Here is a 13,407-nt window from a genome sequence, read left to right on the forward strand (position 1 = left end):
ACTAACTATAGAGGCAATGCCTATTAAATCAAATGGATCTGAAGTGATCACATTTTGCTGGCCCTGCTCCTAAACTGCAATGAAATCTCTAACTTTTTAAGGCTTGTTGGTCCCTCCTGGGTGGTCTGCCCTCTGGCACTGCCCTTCTGCCAAAAAGGTTAGTATGCCTCTGGGATCAACCACTAAGATACACTGACCATCTACATATTTTATTATTAGCAAATTCAGTCTTCAGAGATTTGACTTTTGGATCAGAAGGAATACTTTGCACTTTCCAATAACATATTACATATCCTAGGGTTCCTATCTGCACCTGCAAACCACACACGTGACTTGTTATCTGCATACTGAGGTTATTTCCTTGTAATAGTTAATGTGTATTCATAAAAATACAGCTCTAGCCAGCTCAATAAGAAAATAAGTTGTGAAAGTGATAAAAACAGGAACAGAAAAGCCACAATAATATTTTTATTATTGGATTCTGAAATCAACACTAACACTAACTATTGGCAAAAGTTTTTTTTTAACTAAACTCTTTTTTATATAATTTTGATTAGAAGTCTCCTCCCTTTTTGTGTTACAGCTCCTATGCAAAATGTTGTGTCTCCATGGTTACAAACTACAAAACATCCTTTTTCTGTAGTCTGATATAATCTGCAATAATATGTTGCTCTATTCTCTCTACCCCCTCTAGTTAGTAATGTTAGAAATGTTCTTCCTAATATATCTGGTATGTCATGCAGGTAGGATTTACAGATGACAGTGGAGAAAAGGGTTGTGCATTTTTTTATTTTAACTAGATGACTCTTTTGTTCTAAGAGACAAAAACTACCACTACAGCTGCCCACCAGCAGAGGGAGAACAGGGGAAGAGGAGTGGAGAAACTGCATTCTTCAAAATGGGTGACAGTCCAAGTAGTGGGATCCATTCATTTGTCTTACTTAAATCCTACGTCTGCCACAGATGGCATAGTGCCATGCCTCTAGCCAGTCAAGGTCAGGCAACCTGGGTTCTGGCATTGACAAATTATTCCCATTATCAATATGTAAGCCGAATTTACCAGTGCATGCTCATAATGTGTAATAAGCTACCCGCCCAATGAGACTTAGAACAGGAGAGATAAGAGACGCTATAAAGTTGTGATGACTTCTGGGATATGAAGAATCTGGAAGCATGGTAAGAATAATGAAGCTGCCTGAAGAGACAATGGGACGAAGATTATCCATTTGGTTGATCCTTATGGGAATATGTGTGACTGGTAAAGAAAATTTTATTTTTCATATTTTTTAAATTGACCAGTATCCAGTCTTGTTGGGGAACAACAGATTGGAGAGCTCTGGTCTGGACCAGGGGTGTCAAACTGGTGTCCCTCCAGCTCTTGCAAAATGACAATTCCCATCGTGCCTGGAAAGCTAAAGCTATGACTGTCCAGGCATGATGGCAATTGTAGTTTTGCATCAGCTGGAGGGTCACCAGTTTGACACTTTGGTTCTAGACCAAAGCAAAGCAAAACTTATCTGCGCTCAGGCTGCCGGCTCCGTGAAGAGGGAGGATACCACCCGATACCGCCTGGAAACATGGTATGCTCAAACAACCCCCTTTAATGTTTTATTACTATTGTTTTTTTTATGCATTATTTAACAGGACAGGCTCAGATAAGTTTTATAACAGCTTTCATGGAAAACCCCTCTGTATCTCCTTCTACAACCTTCCAGTTGTATCTGGTCACCTACGATAAAGAAGCTACTGTCAAAGTCATGGTGTCACAGCCTCAATTCATGGAGACAGTGTTCATTGAGAAGGACAGCAGTGCCCTTGTGACTCTGAACTACACCTACATGATTACAGAAAAGCAAGTCACCTCTAAAGCTATATTAGTAGAGTCCAATGTCGATATATCTGTTTTTGCATTTTCAACGGAACCCACTTCCGCTGATGCCATGAGCTGTCTACCTTTAGAAAACCTGGGAACTGAATATTACATATCAACCAGCGGCTCAGGTACAAACAAGCAATTTGCTGTGGCCAATAGCCTAAAAGAAAGGGTTGTAGTAATTGTGACTGTATCTGGATCCATTACCTACAATGGGGTCCAATACAGAAAAGGACAGTCCTTCTCTGTCTCTCTTGGATATCAACAAGTCATACAGTTTCAAAGTTCTGAAGACCTCACGGCAACCAGAATCTCAGCAACAGCCCCTGTGGCCGTCTTCAGTGGCCAAAAATGCTTTGCTGGGGTAAATACCTCCTGCGATACCTTGGTCGAGCAATTGTATCCTGTGCAGTACTGGGGGGATCTCTTTGCTGTGTTTCCATTGCTGGATCACACCCTGGATTCAATCAATATTGTATCAGCAAATCCAGATACAGTTGTGACTATTGGAGGTCAACTGCAATCCAAGCAGTACAACCTTCAAGAAGGCTCCTCTACCCGATTTCCTTTAAGTGAAATGGTCATTATAAATTCTTCACAACCCATTATGGTTACATATCTCTTTCAAGAAGCAAAGCCGAGCCTAGTGGCAAGTTATGACCCTTTCTTCACAACAGTTCCACCTTCATTGGCAACTAGAAAGTTCTATAAGTTTATAACACAGAACACATACTATAACTTTTTACTGATTGTATCCCAAGCTCCTTCACCTGAGTTCTACCTGGATCAGCATAAGCTTAATGTCTATAATGTCTCCATAAAAGAGCTCAATGGATTCAATGCTTGGGAAGTCTCTTTGGGTAAAAGCGATGGACAACATGAAATTTATCATCAGTCAATGCCATTTACTATCTATGTCTATGGAATTGGGAGTCATGTTTCTTATGGATACTCAATGGGGCAAGAAACAATATATCCAGGTAAAAATGCATTTCTTGGCTTACTAACATCACACTCTGAGACGTTAAAGTTAGGTTCATTCTATGCAATAGCTCCCACAACAAACTTAAATAATTTCAAGTACCCTGCATGGATGTAGAGTTACATGATAAACTTCTGTTAGCTACAAGTAGAAAGAAGTCTACTGTATGCTATTACCTTATAGAATTCAGTGCATAGATAACTGTATGAGAAAGATAATGCTCAGGACACTATTGAGGAACATAGGGGGTACTCTGGAGATTAAAAAAAAAATAGATTGCTTTATTAAAGTTACTTTTCAATATAACGTAAAAGAAAATTATAGTTTTTATTTATATGTGTTTTTGTGGTGCCTAGCAGCAGAAGTTGGCAACACGCCCCCTCTGCTGCCACCGCTGTTAGTGTCGGGAACTGCAGGGCTCTAAGCTCTTCTGTTCTAGGGCAGCTTCTTCCCCCTGTGTACTGTGTATAAGAATATACAATGCACAAGGTGGCATCTTGCTCTGCATAGCATTGCTTGGCAGCGCTAGAACATAGCAGGTGAATGTGAACTGCAAGGCTTATAGCCCTGCAGTTTCGGACACGAACAATGGTGGCAGCAGAGGGGTCATGTTGCCCCTTATTGCTGCCAGGCACCGGAAGTACATATATAAATAAAAAAGTATACTTTATATTTATGAAGTTATATTACAACTTTATTTTTATTAGTTTTTATAAAGTTATATTACAAAGTAATATAACTTTCTTAAAGCAATGTGTTAGCAAAAAATAAATAAAAATTAAACCGAACCTGTCACCAAGACATTGCTATCTAATCTATCGCCATCATGTTATAGAGAAGGAAAAACTGAGCAGATTGATGTATATGTTTGTCGGAAAAGTTTCAGTATAGCTTGTAAGATCTTGATTGAAACCTGTGCTCGGTTTCTGTTAAGGAGTCCTGACAACAGTGTCACTCAATGGACTGGACTCTTTAGCATGGAAACATCAGAGAGTTCAATAAATAAATTGCAAGTTATACTAAATATTTTTTCATAAAGCTATATATCTATCCGCTCAGCTCCTTCTGCTCTTTAACATGATGCCGATAGCTTAGGTAGCATTTTCATGGTGACAGATTCCCTTTAAACAGTCTGTGGAGTGCCCCTTTAAGACATCAACAGCACAAAAGTTTGAATCTATTTAGACAATCACTTTAGACAGGAACACTTAGTGCTTGTTTGTCCCTGTCTTGATCTTTGAATAATCACATCACACCCTTTTTGCCAACAATGTAGGGCCAGCAGAGAGAAGACCCATGTACAGGTTGCTGCTGCCCATTAAAATAAGGGAAGCAATCAATCTTTTTCTGTTTCTTAGATATATAGACCCTCAAATATATGTTTTTATGTTTGTTAGATGCTCCCTCCATCCCAACCCCACCTGAAAACTCTCCATCACAAGGGATTCTGCACTGTCTTTCTCATGGCGCTGAATACCATCTTCCAAAGCACTTGTTGTCGGAAGCCAACCTAGATGTGCTAGATGTTCACCTAGAAGATCCTCAGTGCCAAGCAGAGCTGGATGGAGATTTTGTACTTATTAAAATACCATTCACTGGTTGTGGATCTAATGTTCTGGTGAGAGGCGCTAGTGTTATGGTGTTCTGCTATAATGATGGTACTAAATTATTTTGCAGTACACAGACTCCATTTGGTCTTAAAGGGTATGTCCATCATTACAACTGCTTTTTGATTACTGCTCCATAGTGTCTCCAGCTATGTAAATTTGCATAAAAGGGATATTTCCAAGCTCTTTAGGATGACAAATTGTAGGAACTCCACTGCAGTACAACCTTGTTCTGAGGCAAATTCAGAAATTTTACTTCCTGAGCTGCCGCTCTCCTCCAACGCCTGGCAGTTTCTCAGTCCCTTCCAGACCAACTAAGCAGCCATCATCACTAGCTACAGTCTGTCCTCCTCTTATTAAATAAGGCATTATAAGCTGGTGTACATCTTCATTTGTTTAGTACTTGGCAGTGAGACAAGTAAAATGAAATTTAGCAAGGTGTTCCTCCACCCCGTGACAACTCTAGGCTGGGACACTGCAGGTACTGGGACACTGCAGCATATTTGGGTGGTATATAAATATCATTATTGTTATTATCATTATTATTAGCTATGCATCTGCATGCATGATGAGACTCCCCTCTGCCTTATATTTGTGGTTTACAACAAGGGTATGCAAGTGGTGGAGTAAAGACTAATACTCTGTTTAGTCCTATTCAACTAACTCATGGCGGCACTGTACATAGACAGCACCATTTGTCAGACAAGGGTGTACTGTACTGGTATATGTCCACCTTCATTTTAATGTCATTCATATACAAAATTGAGTGTTTCTACAGGATGAAGATGACAAAACCTATTACATGAATACCATCTATGGGACCATCCCTGGGACCAGTGTCCATCGTATTGAGATCCCAGTAAGATGTGAAATGGAGACTAAAGAGACTCTTGACTTCAATTTCCAGCCTAAAGTCACTGATGTTGTCTCTCTTGGACATTATAACGTATCACTGAAACTCTATGAAACGGAAAACTTCACTGACCTGGTTACTACATATCCCCACAAAGTCAATCTCCATGACAGTCTTCATGTTGAGTTCAAAGTGGAGTCGGATGATGCAAATCTCCAGATACTTGTAGAGAAATGTAAAGCTTCTCCGTCACTGGGGGAATCAGAGCAGATATATTACCTCATTCAGCATGGGTAAGTGCCCTCCATAAACAAAGAATGGTAGTAATGGTAGCTTCCCACACACACAGTATTAGTGCCCCACCATAGGCAGTGCCAACAGAGCTACCACCTTAAACAGAACCAATGCACCATCCTTTGTTTATGTATCTATACAGTGCCAAAGAATAAAGTTATTACATTTTAGCTGCAAGCAGTCACCAAAGGGGGATCTCACAACATATTTATACAATTTCAGTCATGGGCATAATATAAATATACAGTGGTAGCTCGGTTTAAGAGTAAGGGTACTATTAGACTGGCCGATGAAGGCCTGATAATAAATGTAAACGAGCGCCAATCTGCTAGATCGGTGCTCGTTTACTGGGCCTTTTACACGGCCCGATAATTGTTTAACAAGGGCTGCAGGGACATAATTACCGATGTCCTTGCAGCCCTTGCTTAAACTTTATACATAACCTATGCAGGCTGCAGGGCTCCTCTTGTTCTGTGCTTGTCCCCAGCTCCGTGCGCTCCAGCTTCAGAGCGGCCTGTCTCAGCTGACAGGCCGCTCAGCCAATCATTGGCCACAGCAGTCCCGGCCACTGATTGGCTGAGTGGCCTGTCAGCTGAGACAGGCCAGTCTGAAGCTGGAGCGTGCGGACCCCGGGAGAACACAGAACAAGAGGAGTCCTGTAGCATGGATAGGTAATGTATTCTTCTTTGCTAATCACCAGCGCCGGCCGCGCACCGCTATTGCACGTAGGGATGCGTGGTCGGCGCCCGACAATTATAGGTCAGAACCTATATCAACGATCAGCTAATGACAACGATCATCGGCTGATCGTTCTCTTTATTACACAGAATGATAATCGGCCGGATAGAGACGATTCGGCAGATTATTGTTCCGTGTAATAGTACCCTAACTTGCATTGAGAGCACTTTGCAAGAAGAGCTCACAGTTTTTCTAAATTGTAACTTGGTTTAAGAGCATTGCTTTGGTTTAAGAGCTCCCTGTACTGGGTGGGAGGGTGAGCGGGGGAGCGGCATGGTCTGCATAGCGGGGTCTACAGCACTGTACTCTGACCCAGGAAGTCTCCCTCACCTTCCAAATCATAGCAAATCCACTTCAGGCTGGGGCTCACATCAGGGGATAGGACTGTGGAGGTAATCTCTCCATAGCTGTAACCCCTCTCTCCCTGGACAGAGAGTGCTGCATGTATGTGCCCACATCTGTCCTGCTCATTCCTTCATGCCCCCTGCAGTCTCTTTCAGCCCATGTGTTTTCCATCCTCTCCATTCCAGCTATAATGTGCCTGCACTTACACTCAGTTAGACACACTGCTGCTATGTGCCTGCACTTTCACTCAGCTACACACCGCTGCTATAATGTGCCTGCACTCACACTCAGCCATTTACACTGGTCTATAGTGAAATTTCTGTCACTTTCCTCCTGCACAGCTCTGTGATTCTCACTTCCTGATTGGTCCATGCTGAACACACACCCCTTCCCCATTGGTGCAGTCCAGTCATGTGACCACACAGACCTCTGACAGCAGCCCTGCTTCTCTATTCTAGCCTGTTGTACCACATTACTGCATTATGGGAATCTGCAGTTCGATCCTGTATCTACAAACTGCTGCTGTTTTTCCTGTTATATGCACTTACTATACATTATACACCACATGCTGATTGCTATACTGTACAGTAACTTATAATATCACATATTCAGCTGTTTCTAAATTTTTGTTTCTTTTGTGTTACATGTTATTCAGAATATAAAATCATTATTTTAGGGTGTGAAACCAATTGTCTGCATTTCAATGATTTCTTATGGGAAATTTGGTTTTGGTTTAAAAGTGATTGGCTCGTAATCCAAGGCACTACTGTGCAGTGAAACCTCTATGAGCCAGAGCCTGGCTCCAGTGCTGACACTTGTGGCGGGCCCTGGCTATTACTGAAAACTGGGACCCACCTTGGATGACATAGGCACAGCTTCTCTGTACCTGTGTCATCCAGCAGCCACTGGGGGGTCCCAGTGGCTGCTGGAGCTGCTCCCTGCACAGCTCCTACTGTGGGTGCTGTTCCCGGATGCTATGGTGCTCCTTCTTCCTCCTCCTAGGTCAGCCACGCCTTTTTTCGCCCTCCACCCTCTCTCGTCCTGCTCACATGATCCCACCTCCTTCATCATGGCACTGTCAGTGCTGTAGGCAGGGCCGCATCTGCCATGAGGCAAAGTGAAGTCTTCACCTCAGGTGGCAGATCACACAGCCCTTGAGGGCGGCCGCACCAGCCTCCCTTGCACTGTGAGCCTCCATGGATCACATGGATGAACACTCACTGTGCAGGGACTGGCTGTGCTGTGAGCGCTGACGGCCCGACCCCATTACAATAGCCAGGAGAAGGAGGAGGAGATCTGCAGCACAAGGCACAGTATACAGGGGGTTACTGGGTAGTCTTGGCCCCCCACAGGAGGAAGCTCCGCCCACACACTGCCTGGCAACATAGAGGAGAGAAGAGAAGGACTATGTAAGTGACTCTGTGTAGTACAGCATTGTGTGTAAGTGTATATACAATATTTGCCTGTGTGTGTGTGTATGTGTGCGTGTGTGTGTGTATATATGTGCTTGAGTGTGTGTGTGTGGATGTTACTGTATGTGTATATATGTGACTGCATGTATATATGTGTACCTGATTGTGTATGGGTCTGTGTATATGTACTTGTATGTATCTGTATATGTATGTTCAAGTCTGTATGTGTTTATGTGACTGTATCTATGTGTGTGTGTTTCTGAGTGAGTATGTATGCTCCTGGCTGTATGTACATATGTGACTTTATGTGTCTCTATGTATGTATGTGCCTGGGTGTATATACTGTATGTGTGTGCTTGTGTATGTGGATATATCTATATATATAGATAGATAGATAGATAGATAGATAGATAGATAGATAGATAGATAGAGTATATATATAGTGTATATATGTGTGAATATATGTCTGTATAGAAATAGAAAATGCCCAAAAAGCCAACCATATCCCCCATGTATGTGATTTTTGTTCGGTATGGTGGTATCATTAGGCGGTGGTAATATGTGGTGAGGATTTGGCAATCAGATTTGCCCCTTGAATAGCGTTGTTATTGGCCTTTATATACTGGGTTTTATGCTTTAACAATAGGATGATACCCAGCACAGTGTGGCGGTAATACAAGTTCATGGTGTGGTGGTATTATTTGTTCTTTATATCACATATCTCTCAGTCAGTATATTAATTTGGCCAGTAAGTATGGTGGCAATATGTACGGTCATATTTTTTGTACACTATATAGACCATACACTTTGCTGGTACCGTTGTACATGCGGCAGATTTAAAATGCATTTGTTTTGGTGCAGAAATACCGTACTGTAGATCTGCAGTAGGGCCACAATGTCTGCATAGGATCTGGTCCACTTACTTATCATCTTTAGTGTGGGAGGGGGGCGCCATGTCAGTTCTCGCCTCAGGCGGCAGAAAAGCTAGAATCGGCCCTGGCTTTTGGGTAGCAATTTTACCTTTTTATGTGGGTCTTCAGCTAAAAAATCCACTAAAAAAGTGGTCTTTTATTGGATCATAGGGTGATCTTCTCAAAAAGAGGCATTGTCTATAGGAAATAATGATTAAAAAATCGGTCACGAAAAAAATCGGTATTGAAAGGGGGTGGTCCTCTCAAAGAAGTGCTGTGCTCAGGAGATTTCACTGTACATGTATCAAGCTCCCTACGAGTGGTGGCTAAAGACTTGATAGTTCATGAGACTGCTGGATGGTCCAGACTTGTATGCTCTATTTGGCTTTATATAGTTTGTCTACAGTACAATGGTGAACTCATAGTGCCGCCCTGGTTTAATTTCTTTTAGATGCTCCAAGGATTCTACTCTACAAATCCATTTGGTTACAGATCAGAGGCTGCAGCGCTTCAGTTTTCATGTATTTAGGTTTGATAAATTCCCAGAAGTTTACCTGTCCTGCAATGTTATCGTCTGTCACAATGGAACCAGCCCAAACCGCTGCACCCAAGGCTGCCTCAGCTCTAGACATAGACGTGATGCCCGCAGCTTGAAAGAACTAGGATCGGCCAGGTTATCTCAAGGGCCCATCAGGATTACAGCTAGTAAGATGATTATTCTACCATATACCATTGGCGCCTACAGAAGAAAATTCTGTAAATTCTTTACCTGTGAAATCCTCCGCTCCTCCTGCACCAGTGCTGACCTACTGTAAATCCAGGTAACCTCTACAGCCAATCACTGTCCTCATGGTCTAGTGCCATACAGCAGTAAGTTCAGTGATCAGCTGCAACAGGGATGTGGATATAGAGGCATGTCATTGTGTAGCCCTGTGCTGATGCAGTGGGGAGCAAACAAGTTAAAGGGGTTGTCCAGCAAAAATCTTTTTCTTTAAAATCACCTGGTTTCAGAAAGTTATATAGATATGTAATTTACTTCTATTTAAAAATGTCAAGTCTTCCTATACCTATCAGCTGCTGTATGTCCTGCAGGAAATGTTGTTTTCAGTCTGACACAGTGCTCACTGCCGCCACCTCTGTCCATGTCAGGAACTGTCCAGAACAAAAGAGGTTTTCTATGGGGATTTGCTGCTGCTCTGGACAGTTCCAGAGATGTCAGCAGAGAGCACTGTGTCAGACCGAAAAGAAAAAACATTTCATGCAGGACATACAGCAGCTGATAACTATGGGAAGACTTTTAAATGTAAGTAAATTACAAATCTATATAACTCAGAAGTCAGAAACTCTTCAATTAGCTCTTTAATGCAGCTTCTGAATTCCTGGCGGAGCAGTCAATTCTCCAGTCTACCACTTTACGGAACTTGTTGCATGTGTAGTTACTCAGCCTCCATTGAAGTGATTGAAAGCAGTACATACAATATCAAGCTCCCTCTAGTGGTGGCAGGGGTGCTCTGCAAAAAGTTTGGGAGTTTTCCAGCCTTAAAACCCATACACAACTTTTTGATTGGTGTGGCATTATATCTGAAGACAGTATATATGTTTTTCCAACCCTGCATAACCCCTCTAGAAATAATACCTATCTCTATAGCCCGCTTTATTGACCCCAATGGCCCTGCCATACATACATGTGTAACTCACCATTTTGTATCGCTCCATCTAGTGGTAAAAGCATACCTAGGAAATGACTTGTAATGTTACTGTCTTCTGTCTGTTCTTTCCAGGTCAGCCTCAGAATCCTCATACAGTCCCTTTATCAGCACTGGTGGTGGTGATTGGTGTCCTGGGCCTCGTGTCAGTGTTTGGACTGGTTCTACAGAAGTATCATTATAAAAGACAGGAGTACACCCTGCTACAAAACATGAGCCACTGATAAGGAAGTTCTTATGTGCTTTTTGATGCTTTTGAGTCCATATATGTCACCAGATTGTGACTAAAGGCATTGCTGAGTCCAATGTAGTTGTGTTGCTGTGTAATTTTCTGTGTTAACCTCTCTCAAACACCCCAGAATGATACTATCTGATACACAATTTTAATGTTGAATCTAATGGCCACAACAGCCCCCTTATTGATGTGATTAAAAAGTATATAAACACACAAATACATATATATATATATATATATATATATATATATATTCAACATAGAAATAAGTAGGGGGGTGCCAATCTAGCTATGCAGGTAGCAGAGTCTCCCAGTCCCGGACCACTCTGGAGGTGACATATATGAGCACGGCTATCCTGGTAAGAACACCACCAGACTCTTATATTGCATCTGACCTATAAACAGGGGGAAGCATACTGATCTGCTGATCGGCACTCGTTTACTGGGCCTATTACACGGCTCGATTATCATTTAGCAAGGGCTGCACGGACATCGTTAGTGATGTCTGTGCAGCCCTTGCCCTAAACTGTTATACCAAAAAGATGAAGTGGGCACCACCAACATATATCTCAGTGCTAGACCAATGCATATAAGAACGACAATACACCAATTCAGAAAAAAAGCATATGCACAAAAAGGTAGCACATCAAATACAATTCTTTATTAAAGGGGTAGTGCGGCGCTAAACAATTATTCACGAAATAACGCACATTACAAAGTTATACAACTTTGTAATGTATGTTATATATGTGAATGGCCCCCTTCCCTGTGTTTCCCCCCCCCCCCACGCTAGACCCGGAAGTGTGGTGCATTATACTCACCGCATCTCGTGTCGACCCCCGTCCGCCATCTAGGGGCAATGACGTAGTCTTCAGGAGGCCGGGCGAACCGCTCTATCCGTCCCTCATGCCGGCCCCTCTCTGCTGCGTCATAACTGTGCTCAGCCGCGATTGGCTGAGCACAGTTATACTCAGCCAATCGTGGCTGAGCTGCTGATGACGCAGCAGAGATGCGGTGAGTATAATGCACCACACTTCCGGGTCTAGCGTGGGGGGGGGGGGAAACACGGGGAAGGGGGCCATTCACATACATAACACACATTACAAAGTTGTATACCTTTGTAATGTGTGTTATTTTGTGAATAATTGTTTAGCGCCGCACTACCCCTTTAAACACAAATTACCAACACAAAATATCAAAAATTACAGGAAACTAGGGAGACAAGCCCTAGATACCACCCTACATTAAAAACATTTAAAAAGTCACACATTAATCCTGCCAAGCGTCCCAGCTGGGACCTATCACCAACCTGACCCTAGACCACTTTCACATGTTTATAACAGCAAATATATCCTGTAACCAATACATAACCTGTAACTAGTGCAGTGTATAGGCAAAAAGATGCACTAGAACAGATCTGATGTATATTTATTAATGTAGAGACTATTGCTGTTGTATTACTGAACTTATTTACTAGAGGCCGTGCCAGCCCTCCCCACCACGGTGTTTCAGGTTTAGAAAGTTTAGTCTAAGTACAGACATGCGCAATACATTTCCTGGACATCGATAAGGGGAGGGGGTAAGTAATGGCCTTGTGTGTTATTTTAATTGCGAGAATATATACATATATATATATATATATATATATATATATATATATATAAAGTTTTATTATCTTTGGTGTATATATTGTAATAAAGACCGTTATGTCGAAACACATAGGAATATGCACACAATATGTATATATATATATATATATATATATATATATATATATATATGGGAATAATTGTTTAAAGGGTTAATTCTGATACAGTGACAGCTATAGACCCCCTCCACAACAATGGCAGTTAAAGACCCCCCACAATACACACAGCTACAGGCCACAACGATCAAATACATAACTCTCCCTAATTAACATTTATAGACCCCCAGCTTTTTGTGAGCCCCTCATCCATCCACTACGCACCCATCATCCATACACTATGCACAATCACTTGAGACACCACTAACATACACAAACACACATTACAGACGCTGACTAACTGAATGACACTGAATGACTCACTCTGACTGACACTAACTGACTGACACTGACAGACACTCATTATCCTCCTCCACTCCCAAGATGGGTAAAACAGGCGCAGGTCCAAGAGGTAGTAGTGATATATCATAAAATTTATTAAAAGAATTATGCCAGCTGCACAACGCATTTCGAGAGCAGTCTGGTCTCTTTTTCAAGTTTCCAGACACTACCGTGATTTCCCGAAAATAAGACAGTACCTTATATAAATTTTTGCTCCCAAAGAGGCACTATGTCTTATTTTTGGGGATGTCTTATTTCTCTCTCCCCGGCCATCCCCCTGGCCTCCTCCCCCCCCCCCCCCAGCTCTCTCCTGAGACTTCCCCCGGCTCTCCCCACGGCCTCTCCCCAGAACCCTCCCGGCATAC

At 42.3% G+C, this 13,407-nt stretch overlaps 1 protein-coding gene across 1 annotated transcript; it reads left to right on the top strand.

Annotated features, from left to right (window-relative positions):
- The first annotated feature begins 1,141 nt into the window (after positions 1–1,141).
- On the top strand, positions 1,142–11,027 carry LOC138788695 (IgGFc-binding protein-like). Its single transcript, XM_069966813.1, has 6 exons — positions 1,142–1,258; positions 1,645–2,853; positions 4,253–4,473; positions 5,241–5,608; positions 9,467–9,720; positions 10,797–11,027. The coding sequence occupies exons 1-6, from the start codon at positions 1,174–1,176 to the stop codon at positions 10,943–10,945; spliced, it is 2,286 nt and encodes a 761-aa protein (XP_069822914.1). The 5' UTR covers positions 1,142–1,173; the 3' UTR covers positions 10,946–11,027.
- Positions 11,028–13,407: the final 2,380 nt, after the last annotated feature.

This window comes from Dendropsophus ebraccatus, chromosome 4 (assembly GCF_027789765.1).
Source record: "Dendropsophus ebraccatus isolate aDenEbr1 chromosome 4, aDenEbr1.pat, whole genome shotgun sequence".
NCBI classification, from domain to species: domain Eukaryota; kingdom Metazoa; phylum Chordata; class Amphibia; order Anura; family Hylidae; genus Dendropsophus; species Dendropsophus ebraccatus.